Source organism: Apodemus sylvaticus, chromosome 11 (assembly GCF_947179515.1).
Source record: "Apodemus sylvaticus chromosome 11, mApoSyl1.1, whole genome shotgun sequence".
Lineage (NCBI taxonomy): Eukaryota > Metazoa > Chordata > Mammalia > Rodentia > Muridae > Apodemus > Apodemus sylvaticus.
The window spans coordinates 58,176,049-58,189,660 of NC_067482.1; the positions used below are offsets into that span (position 1 = coordinate 58,176,049).

The 13,612-nt window shown below is 46.3% G+C and overlaps 1 protein-coding gene across 3 annotated transcripts in view; it reads left to right on the forward strand.

Moving 5' to 3' along the window:
* Positions 1-13,612, forward strand: part of Ccdc149 (coiled-coil domain containing 149) — a 94,853-nt gene that overhangs the window by 59,878 nt on the left and 21,363 nt on the right. For all 3 annotated transcript variants that reach the window (XR_007980225.1, XM_052199203.1, XM_052199204.1), the window contains exons 5-9: positions 4,768-4,884; positions 5,633-5,805; positions 6,513-6,585; positions 7,916-8,000; positions 10,193-10,337. Coding sequence is in view for 2 of the 3 variants with exons in the window: in XM_052199203.1 (XP_052055163.1) it covers positions 4,768-4,884; positions 5,633-5,805; positions 6,513-6,585; positions 7,916-8,000; positions 10,193-10,337 (593 nt within the window). In the remaining variant the exon portion in view is untranslated. The remainder of the gene's footprint in view (positions 1-4,767; positions 4,885-5,632; positions 5,806-6,512; positions 6,586-7,915; positions 8,001-10,192; positions 10,338-13,612) is intronic.

The following is a 13,612-nucleotide window of genomic DNA, read 5'->3' on the forward strand; positions in this document are numbered from 1 at the left end:
CAGAGTGCTGGGATTAAAGGAATGCATTAGTTTACCTAGCAAACAAATCCTTTTTCATGGACATTGTTGTATCTATAAGATTGTGTTTATCTTCTTGTGTTTTAAATCCACAAGTCAGATGTGGCTTGGCAAGGTTAGGTTACTTTCTCAGATACACAGCTAGGATTAGCGTTAAGCTCTGAACACAGGTAACAGTCAGCACACTGGCTTCCACTCTAGCTGCCTACCAGCGCCCAGTGGATACAGTGGTTCCAGTAAATAAAACAACGAGAGAATGTGGAAGGCCGTGACAGGAGCAGCCTGGGGAGAGGTCAAAGAAGAACCGAACCTCTCTGACTCAAGGGCTAGGGGCGCCTCACATAGGGCTAAGCCTGATGCAGCCTGGGCAGCTGGAAAAAGAACCTGGACCCTTCCTGCTTTACCATTTTGTTCCCTGTCCCTCAGCGACATCTAAACTGCAGCTGGGCCTCATGCACCAGCCAAAGACTCATGTCTGTGATTCACTCATAAACATTTATTTCTCTCTAAATCAGCAAATGGCGGTGCCTGTCGCTGACAGCGGGTGTTCACAGAACACAAGTCCTCTTGGCACTGGGAGACTATCTGTAGTGTCCTGTTTGGGGATGGCAAGTATGGGGAGCATTGCTTATTGTCACTTCCCAGGGTAGGAAGCCACACCTTCATGCTGTCAAGTAAGCTTGGGTCTGGAGCTCAGGTTCAGCCATCTCTGAAGACAGCAAATTTCCTTGTGGGGGAGGGGTGTTAGGACCTCTTGAATGGATGAAGATGATAATGACGATGATGACACAGTAATGGTGGTGGCAATGATGACAACGATCATAATGACAGTGACAGCAGTGATAGTGATGATGGTACTCATCCTACAAGCAGATGATGTTAGTTAAACACACACTTTCTCTGCTCCCAGGCTGAGTTAAATGTTATAGAGAAGGACCACGGCTCTCATTAGCATGGGGCAAGCTCACATTACCTGGATGGTCTTTAAATGGCACAAGCAGTCCTGGGCAAACAGTTGCACGCATGCTTTCAAACGGTAGCATTGTTGATGACTGCAGACATCACAACTTCCACATCGATAGCTGGAAACATGTAGTGTATTTATGTGTGTTGAATATGTAAATATCTTTGCATCCCTCACCCTATTTGCCTATGTGGCCCCTAACCAGTGTCTCTTGATCACGCCTCCACCCTCCCATTCCATGCTGTGTGTTTGGCAGGAAGTTACAGAGGCCTGGAGAGGCTCAAGCTCATCCTTGGGGAGTGAGAGCAGGCAGTCCTAAGCAGCTGACCCCAGAGCCTACAAACTGTCCTTGTAGAACCCAGGCTTGATGTTCCTGGGTTCTATGTTGCCACAGCAACAACCCTATCAAGCCCCTTCTGCTGACTGCATTTAAATTTCAGACCCAACAATCCAACTTGAGCCTCAATTTAAAAGTATTTCAACCAGTACAGCCCTGCAATGTGGGAGCAATATTATCTGCACATTAAACACCAAATGATAGCTAACGTGTTGATTGACATTTAACCAGCATCCAGGGTGAAGATGGCTTTTTCTTTTCCTATGGAGTCGGGCCTCACTAGGCATGTGCAACAATTAATTGGCATTAGCAAACATAATCGTATAACTCTAAATGAAGAGTGCAGTGAAGCCGGTTGTGGCTGGAAAGTGAGGTTTCTTTGTATCAAGTTCAGGCTGTCTATCTAACATGTTACATGTCAGGGAAAGGCTCTGGTTGTCAAGACACAGCCTGAATCTCCTGTGGCCTCCTGCCAAAAGCTTGCGTGCTTGTGATCCAGCCTCTGGGGTTTGACGAGTGCTGCTTCTTGGCTTCACTGTGTGTTTGGGATGTGCTTTTCAGAGCCCTCTTGTCCCAAGCCAAAGACCAGGTGACACGAAGGATGCTTCACATTCAAGCTCTTGCTTGAATCAACTGCTTCTGCTGTCCATGTGTTCCGTGCTGAGCGTGAGCCCACTGGCCCATTGCTCCCAGGGGAGGTGGGGAGGTGCCTGCCCGCCTTATAAACTTATTCAACAGAGGTAGTAAATTCATCAGCACTGAATTAACAGGTTCACTCATTCTTTAACTTAGAGTCAGAGGAAGCTGGGTTAATTGACAGATTTCTGTTGCAGTGCACACTGTACTTCCTCCTTGAACTCAGGGACAAGAGACAGCACACCAACAGCGTGTGTGGTGTGTGAGGTCATCATCAGGGGACCTTTTCCACACTGCCAGGAGGGGGAGTATAGATTACTGCAGCCACAGGAAGAAATGCTGCAAAACTTCGAATTATAAATAAATGAAATGAAATACATGTGCACCAAACTATTGTGCTTGCACTACTGGGTATATAGCCAAGGCAATGAAATCAGTATATCAAAAAGACGCCGGCATGACCATGTTCACTGCTGTGCTATTCAGGCTGGCCACAGTACAGCGACAATCTGAGTGTCCCTCAGTAGAGTGAATAAGGAGGATATGGCATGTGTATCCAGTGGGATACCATTCTGCCTTCATAATGGATGAAACCCAGAAGCTGTTATGTTAGCAAAACAAAACAAAAAGCACAGGAAGACAATTGCTACATCCTGTCATTTATATCCAGAATCTTAAAAAAGTTTCCCCAGATATATTGCACTGGCTAGTGTTTATTGTCAACCTGACTCAACCTTTAATCACTTGGAAAGAGGGCACTTCACTTGAAGAATTGCCTCAATCGGATTGGCCAGTGGTCATGTCTGTGAGAGATTGTCTTGACTGATGTGAGAAGGCTCAGCCCACTGTGGTGGGGGTGGGGGGGGTGAGGGTGGGGGTGGAGGTGGGCACCATCTCTGGGCCTGTGGGTGGGTCTGGGCTGCATAGAATCACTAGCTCAGCATGGGCCGGGAGTGAGCCAATCAGCAGCCTCTCTTCAGTCCTTGTTTCTGTCCTGATTTCCTTCAATGATGGGCTGTGACCTGGGAGTGTAATCCAAAACAAACCCTTCACTTCCCAAGTTGCTTTTAGTCAGAGTTTTATCAGAGAAGTAAAAAAGCAAACTAAGATAGAAATAGAAAACAGAGCAGTGCTTGTCTGGAGCTGGGGCGGGCATGGGAAGACAGGAGTTACCATCCTGCAGAGTTTCAGTCAGAGGGGAGGATTAAGCTCTGTGCTTTATTACATAGTAGGTGACTCTGGTTAGTACCATGCATTGTGCATTTCAGAACAGTTGGATTTCCGAGATTTTCATGATAAATGATCAATGTGGAAGGTGAAGTGTGTATTAATTACCCTCCTGTGACCACCATACAGTGTACATACATGCATGGAGGCACCACATGGAGTCCCACACATATATGGATTCTGTAAAACCATCAAAGAATGATAACTCTGTGAGCACTGGACACTAACCCGGTCCCAGACAGACCGTCCGCTGTGTGAGGCTGAAACAGACAGGCTGAAGGTGGCACTGTTGACCTCATCCAAGCCATACCTCAGTTTCCCCACTCTGAGTGTTCAGCAGTCGCCCTGGAAGACCTTGAAGATGGGTTTGGGATAAAAATAAGTTGCATTGAGTAGAAACATCCATAGATATACAAGCTGCTAATCCTGAGGATGAACTTGGCAGATTCCAGTAAGAGTCAGTTCTGCATATGGGATCCTCCACCCTCTGGCTGGTCTTGACCCAGGACACTCAGTAAGCATTGTGGGATTCAAGAGAGCAGTGAAGGGTCATTGCATCCTTTCTGCTTTTCTGCAGTTATCACTTCTTTCTAGTTCATTGTGATCATAACTTCAAAGAGGTAATTCTGTCTTAGTTTAAATGAAGTTGCTATCTCTCACCTGACCCAAATCCTTCAGAAATGCTGAGGTTTAAACGTCTTGTCTCTACTGGTCACTGTTCTCATAAGGGTCATGCAAGAGCAAGAAAGAACACGTTCCCAGTGAGCTATGCTGGAGTGTCATACCCACACGGCAGGGACAAACTGTCCCCAGGGCTTCATGTGCATATGAGCCCATCCACATATGCCCTTCGTGAGAAGTAGATGAACTGTTTAGGATAAGCATGTTGTGTTTGGCAGGCATGGTCATTTGAAGGTCATGGATTCACCCTGGGATTGCTCTTATAATTGCTGCTGAGGCCTTGCCTGGGAGATTGAAGCATGGTATCTAAGACGTTGTCTTCCCCACACATGTTTGAGTACTTCATGTATTTGGTCATGTATTGTCACATGCATAAGTTTCTAGTACACACTTTATCACAGTGCATTCAAGATGTGCTATGCAGTACAATCTATCTATCTTTTTTTTCAAAAAGCTAGTCCATATCGGGGGCCATTTGCAGACAGACAGGAATACTTACTGAACATCGGATAGCATTTTTAAGGTTCTTGATAGCATTGCCCAGTGGATTAATGTGGGATATGCATATTTGGGCAGTTCCTTATCAGTCCTAGGGGGTCATTTTGGATCTTTGCTAAATCCTCACTGTGGCAGTGCCCTGAAGCACATCCAGCTCCCAGAACCAAGCCTGAATGCCCCAGCCTTACACTAAGTGTGTGCACATATGTGTCACCAGGTTACTTTTTCTTAAAACTTCATAATATTGGTGGGTAGCTTGTCCTGTACTTTCTTCCAGTAGTTCTTGCAAGAGTTCTTCCAGAAAGAAATTTCTGGAAATAGGACCTTGAGATTTAGGGCGCGGGGAATGTGCTTTCTCATACTCTTTCTCTCTTCCTTTGCCTTTTTCTGACCATGGAAACCACAGCTGTTGAGGATGACAATTGCTAAACAAAGGCTCGGAGATGAAGAAATTGGCGTGAGGCACTTTGCAGCCCATGAGCGGGAAGATTTGGTTGAGCAGCTGGAGCGAGCTAAGGAGCAGGTGACGCTGAGCTCTGGTTTGGGTCGGGGTGCCTGCATGTAGCCTCATAACAGGAAGTAGGGGACACATGCTCCTGCAGCCCTTCGGAGCAGGAGGTAGGTCACATGTGTCCTTGTCCAAGAGGAGTCCAAAGGATGACAAGAGAGGGCTTGACTTCCTCAGCTCTTCCTAGGTTCATGAGGAGTGGTTGACCCCTAGCTGGGTGGTATCCTGTACTGATGTAATTATTCTGAGCCCACCGAGAGACTGGCTACCCTTCAGCCACATAGACAGCAGGGAGGAAATGTGACAAACTGGCCTTTAATTGATGAGTTCCCATTAAGATGCTGAGTGGTGCTTTCAGGCAGGATTTCGGAGAGTGCAGACCTCTACCTAGAGAGCAGCTACCAGAATGGAGACTTCCTTTCTCTTCTCTTGCTAACGGGCCACCAGTTTGAATGACTTGGAACCAGGCACATTTGTAAGACTCTAGGATCAGCTTGCCGTCTCCATGCCTGTGAACGAGGGCAAGGTGCAAGGGTTAGAGATCGCGCTCCTCCACCCATCCATGACAAGTGTCTGGCTAGAAAGTGTCCCCTAACTCCAGCCCTTACCCAGCCTGCAAGACAATGTGGTGTAGTGTGTAATATACTCTAGCACTTGAATAGTACTCATAAGCCTCCAAGTCAGCCATTCACGTGGAAGTTGCATCCCTGGCCCCAAAGCCTACATCTGAGACTTCCTTTCTGTGACATGCCTTGGATTTCAGATAGAGTCACTAGAGCATGACCTACAGGCCTCAGTGGATGAGCTCCAGGACGTTAAGGAAGAGCGGGCTTCCTACCAGGACAAGGTGGACAGGCTGAACCAGGAGCTCAACCACATCCTGGGTGGTCATGAGAACCGTATCATTGATGTGGATGCTTTGTGCATGGAGAACAGGTAAGTTCCAAGCATCCCAGGGAGGCTCTGTGTGTGTGTGTGTGTGTGTGTGTGTGTGTGTGTGTGTCCCTGAAACCCTGCATACAACTAGGATAGCTGCATTTGAAATAAAAAAGCATGTCACAACCCCAAAATACTGGCACTGGCATGTACTGGTTATAAAAATAAGAAAAGAAGGGAGAGATACCCACATATCTAGCCTCCCTTGCTCTCCATATACCTTCTCAGATTGGGCCACAGGGGTGAAGAGCCAGGGAGAGTTGTTTGTGACTGCTATCAAGGAGAGGGGAAAGAATAAGAAAATAAATTGAGAAATTCCCTTAGCAGTGTTTTCGCCCCCAGGCACATTTCAGCGTGTGGATGTGTCTGACTCATGTTATGGCTGGCGTCTTCTCTTCCTGGTTTGCTCCCCAGTGGAATCATCTTAATGAGAATTATGTGAAAACGATGCTGTCATCCCTTAGGGGATCTCCAAGAGGACTGTTTTAAAATGGGGTGTCTGTGACTCGGGCATGTCTGACCTTGATCACATCTATTTAATAAAAGGTCACATTTTAAATTGTCCCCTCCCCTCCAGGATGAGAAAGATGTCGTTACATCCAAATGACGGTGGGACTTCATGTTTCACTCGTATCATTCAGTGGGTTTCATTTTGTCCCCATTTCCATTCCGGTTATGGGTATGTGTTTGTTTTTTTTTTTTTCTAGATATCTCCAGGAGAGACTGAAACAACTCCATGAGGAGGTTAGCCTTCTGAAATCGAACATTGCCAAGTACAAGGTAACCTAACCAAGTCTGATTTGCCACTCAGCATCTGAGTGTCAGCCTATCACAATTCTCTTTAATGCTTCAAAGATATTTCATCACTCTCCTGTCCTCCCAAATGGAGCCCAGTAAGACCCCTAATTGGAATCACACAGCCAGGAAGATCAGTCACAAACCAATGGACTCCCAACATCGTTTTCCCCCTGGTATCTACATCTATGTCTATAGTGTGGACAAGGCCCTCTTAGACCTCCCGAACCTGTGTGCTTCCACCTTGGAGCCTCAGCCCTGTGAACTCAGGGGTCCTCTTTGCTTTCTCTATGAAATATTGCAGTTGTCAGATACTATTTATCTCATAATTGTCCCCAAGAAAATGGTTTCTGTGGGAGAAGAAACAAAAATGGATACCACAACCCAAGCGCTCATATTGGAGGAATCCTGAAAGACAGCATGTTAGAATTGGCTGCACTGTTATTTAGCCTAATCCCAGCTGCATTGGCTTGATAATATCTATTTCTACAGATGTTAGTTGTAAGTGTTATAATTGGAAGACTCTCCTGGGTCTCTCTGCTTTGAAAACAGAGTGACGTCTCTTCCTGAGGGTGAAGTTTCACAGCCAACTGAATGCTAGGGAGAGCTGGCACATTGTCCTGGTTGTTGATACTGGCTTTTGTTCTCAGATCACCATGGCTTTCCATTTGGTAGGAGCCACACTTCCGTTCACATTCATTTGGCACAAACAGGAGCCAAGGAAGTGTTTGCTTTTCAGTATATAAATGTAAAGCCGTATATCTACCCTCTCATATCATGCATCCTGTTCATGTTCCACACCCTGGCTTACTCCTGCATATCGGTGCGAATGCAAGAGTCCATTCTAAGGACGGCTGTAGCAGCATGGCCACTCAATCCTGTGTCCAAGGCAGACATCACTAATTGACCATGATCCCTTTCCAATCCAACCATCATATCTTTCTAGATATTACCACTGCTGCATGAAAGCAAATGCTGTGTTTATCTCATGTCTATTCTAAAATGATTTCTATAGCAAGTCTCTCCACATGTTAGACTGGGGTCTTGCATCGGATTTAATTTAAAGAATATGAATTAAATACCTCTGAATTTAAGGGACTGCAATTACTCCATTCTCCTTTGCAGTAATTTAAAAGCCAAACCAACCCTCTATGTGGAACCTTTTAAAACTCCAAGGACTGAGAGTCCTATGTTTTAGGCTACATTTAGAGTCTGCCAGGGTTCTCATCAGTACACAGGGTGTATCCTTAACAAGGAATTTTTCTGTCCCTGCCTTTTCTGACGAAGGTTTTTGGTTTTTCCATTGCTGCTGCAGAATGCTCTCGAGAGACGGAAAAACTCCAAGAGCCAAGGCAAATCCAGCAGTAGTGCTCTGACTGGGGTCTTGTCTGCAAAGCAAGGTAGGTGTTAATAACCAGATGGGACCAACTTCTGAGCACAGAGCTGTCTGTAGTCTATGTCCCAACCAAGCCTCTGGGACAGAAAACTGTGGCTCCTGACTGCTACTTTCAGCAGGATTGCCTGAGTCCTTCCAACCCAGATAAAGCCCTACCTAGGCTCCTGGTTTGACAAGTCTTGAAGACAGGACCAGAGAATTACATGTCTTCAGGGTTGCCAGGCCATGGCATTGCAGAGGGAAAGCCCACTTTAAGAATCACCATCTTCAGGCTTCACCAGTGATCGGATCTATGTCCTCCTGAGGATGTTTTTCCTTTCCCATTACCACCTGAGAGCCTCTAGAAGCTCAGGTGCCATGAGTGTATGCCTCTGGGCCTCTGGAAGCAGAATGTAGAAGCCCCTTCTGCATAGGCGATGGCACAGTGGATCATGGGAACGCTTGCCGTTTTCCAAGAAGCTTTTATTGATTGCAGCTTTGTTCGTCCTTCCTGTCGATTCCAATGAAAAATAATGATCTTCCGGGAGCAGTCCAGTGGAGAATAAATAGAAGAAAGCTTGAGTCTGGTACTTCATATTCTACAGTCAGTTCTCCACTTAAGTCGAGGATGCACAGGCCTGCTCCGTGGGTGCTGACGGTACCGACCAGCAGCACGCATGGCCAGGTCTTAATCAGAACTGGCTTTAAAAAGCATAGCATCTTCAGTGGCCCTAACAATCAAGGTTCTTTTTCAAGCAGCTTCTTTTTCCCACTGATCTAGAAGATAACATCCTAGCTAGAATTGTTCTTGGATGGGCAGCTATAACACTCTCTAAAAAAAAAGTGTGAAAAAACCCTATCTATGTGGGGTTGCCTGCCGTGTAAACATGAGGCCCTGAGTTCAAATCCCTGACACCCATGTAAAAACTTTATTGTAGTGGAGTTTGAGGCCATCTGGTCTACCTGTAAAGCTCTAGGCTAGCCAGGACTGCAGAGCTAGATGGTGACTCAAAAGTAAAAAGTGAGGAGAGAGTAAGGAAAGGACTTATGTCAACCTGCTTCTTCTACATACACCCACACATGCATGTACACATATGAACATGTACACATGCATGCACATGGCTAGCCCTGGATACCATACCTAGCTACCACCTTAGAGTATGGACCCCTATACTGACTCTTATGTCACGAGTGCCAGCCATACTCAAAGACCATACAGAGATATGGTCTGACCCACATCTTCTAGAAAAACCTATGAGAGAACCTTATTACCATGAGCTACTTCATAGGTAATCAAAATGTATGAGCATAGCAACCCATTATGAAAAACCTAAACAGATCCTTTAGCGAGAGCTAGCAAAAGTAAGTTAGACATACACGAACTGAGTGTCCTCATACATTCTGTATTTAGACTGGAAACAGCATAAATTAATTTTTCAAACCTAGATGGGCTATTGAAGTAGACATTCACCTTTATGATTTAGGAGATATAAAGAGTATTGGAATGTTTTTAAGTGAAAAAGTACTATTCCTCCATTTTAGAAGAATATTGAATGAATCTTTATACATACATATAGTCACATAGGAAATGATAGTTGAAAGAATCACAGTGTTTTGTCATAGTCAGAAGGAGTACCGGGGTGACTGTTACTTGTGTTTCTCCCTCCTCTGATTTGCCCCTTTAAAGTGCTATGTTACTTTTGCAATAATCAAAGAGCCTGAAGATGAATCATTGTCGTCTGTAGGGCAGTATTACCTTGACCGAGTGTCTTTAACCCATCTGAGACTCGCTTTATTGTTTACAAAATGGAAATTAGTAATACTTGCTAGGCTTTTGTATATTTTTTTTCAGTTCAAAATCTCAGTGAGTTAGCCTTAAAAAGTCTGCACCCACTGGCAAGTGAAAATATTATCAGTCTCTGAACAGCTTGCAAGTGGCTGGTCGGGAGCATGGCTCAGTGGGTGCATCCTTGCAGAGCCCTGGGTTCTATCCCAGTGTGGCAAACTGAAGAAAATGAAAGCCTCTTTAAGGCTGCTCCACTGAACTCTCACACTGGGTTTTCTGTTGTTTTCCTCGTGGTAGGTGAGGAAGGCTCTCAGTAAAACACGAGTGTTGTGTCCAAGCTTGAGACTCCCGTTATCCGGGAAAAACCAACATGGGTTTCCAGTCTCGTGTTTCACAGTCCACGACTAAACTGTCCGTTTTGTCTCTCCTAGTTCAGGATCTGCTCTCTGAAGACCACGGATGCAGCCTCCCAGCTACTCCTCAGTCCATTGCTGACCTCAAGTCCCTGGCCACCGCCCTGCTGGAGACGATCCATGAGAAAACCATGGTCATTCAGCATCAGAGGCAAACCAACAGGTAGGGAGTCTGGGTGGTAAGAGGATGGCTTCTGGAAATAAGCCACAAGCCTTCTGGGAAGAAGGTAACATCCCCGATATCCGGGGGGGTGGGGTGGGGGGGGAGCAATAAGCATGGAAGCAGAGCCAGGCTTCTACGTTGCTTTGGCATCCTGCTTATCCATCAGAGTCAATGAAGCAGGAATCCTAATTTCCTAGAGAGCCTGTCCTATGAGCTCCGCCCTAGCCAACACACCAGTTTCACGGTGGCTCCCTTGGGACGGTGTTAGCACTCTTGCCCCTTTCTTAGATCATTGTTCCTCTTCCCCAAGACTTGACTCTGAGTGTCTCTGACCGCCAGGAAAACAATCATCAACTTTCTCCCTCCTGCTGTGAGTGTGAGAGCCTGCTGACATGCTTTCAGAAAATCAGGAAAGGCAAAGGAACTAAGTATCCTGTTTGATTTGCAATGAGTATTGGCTACATTGTATCAAACTGAGCAAGTTAAGGTAGTAAGATGGTTTGTATATGCTTGGCTTGGGAGTGGCATTGGTGAGAGGTGTGGCCTTGTTGGAGAAGGTGTGGCCTTGTTGGAGTAGGTGTAATATGCTTGTTTTAGCTCCCTGGGGGTCAGTATTCTGCTAGCAGCCTTCAGATGAAGATATAGAACTCTCAGCTCCTCCTGCACCTTGCCTGCCTGGACTCTGCCATGTTCCCACCTTGATCACAATAGACTAGACTTCTGAACCTGTCAGCCAGCCCCAATTAAATGTTGTCCTTATAAGAGTTACCTTGGTCATGGTGTCTGTTCACAGCAGTAAAACCCTAACTAAGACAGTGGTCAAACCAGAGTTGAAAATATCCTGAGAATAACAGCTGAGAACAATAATTAAAGCAATAAATACTGCATACACCAGTCCATTTTCTGTTCCTATGACCAAGACTAGGTAATTTATAAAGAATTTTTTTAAAAGCAAAAATGTTCAGTTCTCACACTCCAGGGGGTTGAATTCAAAAGTGTGTCACTGTGTCTGGTGATGGTCTTCACACCACATCTGATTCCATGTGTTCAAACATAGCAAGCATGCTCACACTGGACCCCAGAGATGCCATGCTGGGGGCCTCACCTTCCCGACACTGTCTCATTCTAACCACCCCCTAAGGGTGATCAGCACTGACCTATGATCTTGAAAATGCAGCGTCTAACAGGGCAGAGCCAGCTTTGTGGCATGCAGTCTACACCTAGAAGGATTTGGCATTTGGCCAGATACTGCTACCACCATCTTTTCAAGGAGGTGGGGGGTGGTAGGGATGGATGGGCTCCCATTTTTATCTCGCACAGAACCCTGAAAATTATAGGTGGCCCTGCTCCCAAGTCCCACATTCAGAGCCGCAAGGACACTGCTGAAGATTTGAGCAAGAACAGATGTAAGGCTTAGAGTGGAGGGACCTGAGGACTGGGGCTGCCAAAGGCAGGGACACCCACGGAAGAGGCCACAGGAAGATGATTGAAAGTGTTATAAAAACAAAAGGGAAAAGGGAAATGATGGAGTGAGGAGAGGACCGTACCAGAGATGAAGATGTATGTGGGAGAAAGCGAGAGCATCAAAGGGAGGCCGGCAATCTCCCCGTGTGACAGGGTAATTTATTGACAGGAGAAGTTCGCAACAGCCTTGCAAAATGAAACAGCCGTGCCCAACTGCAGCTACCCTCGGGAAGCAGGGCTGGGAATCTGGCTGGGGAGGGGCTGTCCCTGAAGATCCCCTGACGCAGGCACTGAGCATGCTCCTTATTCCTGAGCAGCCCCTGGCCAGTGTCTCTGAGCTCCTTTGAACCTTACCACACCCGCAGCGACAGGCCTGGGCCCCAGATGCAAGCCCGCTCTCTCCCTGTGTGGAGGCTACCATTTGCATTCATCAGGGTTTTTTTTTTTTTTTTTTATTTGAGCATACCTTTGCATATTTAAAACAGTTCTTTGGGCCATGGTTGAAGAACTGTGGGTTTCCACACATCTCAACTGGGCAAAACCCCTTCTTGGGGGAAATCACCATTTCTTGTCTTTATGGGTCCTTCAAGTCATACGAACAAAGGCATAGTGGATGGAAACACACACCCAAGTATCCGTATACTTATAGATTTTTTTGAAAAACAAAAAAAGCAGCTCTTCATTATCACAGAGTGGGGAGGGACATCCTTTGTTCTTGCTTGCTCTCTGGCCCTGTAGCTATAGATCATGGCGGTACATCAACAAGGGTCGATGGAGGTGCCCTTTGGTACTTTGAAGGCCTTCTGTTTCATGCTTCCTGGGGATGTGTGAAGAAGTTAACCGTACTACAATTAAGTAAAGGGCTGACCACAGAATGAGAATTCGGTCAGCTCACTGTTAGCCCTCATAATTTAGCCTTATAACTGAGGGAGGAAAAAGAAGTTTTATTAGGGCGAGGTAGTGCCTCAGGACTACAGCGCTTCCCTTCTGGAAGCTCATGCTCTACCAGCTCCAGCTCGCTTTCTCCTGTTTGACGATGGAGGGCCTCCTGCGGGGAACCATCTTGATGGCTGCTAAGTATCATGGGATTTGTCTGAATGTTGTTCAGTGGCTGTTCATTTGCTGTGCCTCTTGCTGACACATTACCTGGTGATCACTAAAGGGAGACGGCTCCCTTATCTAACAGACTAATGCCACAAGCAGAAGACGTGGTTGCTAAAGTGCTGCGTGTCCTTGCCGGTAGTGAGGTGGAGGCTGACTCAGTTCCATCCCTTTCATGCATCCCTAGCCGACGGTAAGTGAGCGTGAAGTCTTTTAAGTCTCCTGGAACAGTGCGTTTCACAGTGGAGTCTACAAGGGCTCCAGATGGTGCATGACAGATATCGTAGAGGGCCACGGCGTCCCCCTCAGGCCTTTGTTCGCCCCTCCCTCAGGGATCAACCCAGACTTGCCATCTCCTGGGTCCCCTTTGCTGATTCCTAACCTTATGCCCAGTAATATTGTTAGAAGCCATGACGCAAAGTCAGTATGGAGGCTGGGTACCTGGAGGATTTTCTTAGACCAAGGGACACATAAGGGGAGGACATATACTGAAATCTCTACTATTTTCAAACAACCTGGAATTACCTTAAATACAAAAATTAAAAAAAAAAATCTCCACCATCCTACCCAACCCAAAAGGCCTCCTCTCCCAAGCCTGGGTATGCCTCCAGCTGCTGCCCTGTGTTGTGTGCTACTGACTGTCTTCCCTACAGACCCATCTCCCTTCCTGTGTGCTAATCTGTCTTAGCCTCTCACTTGGGAACTGGGGT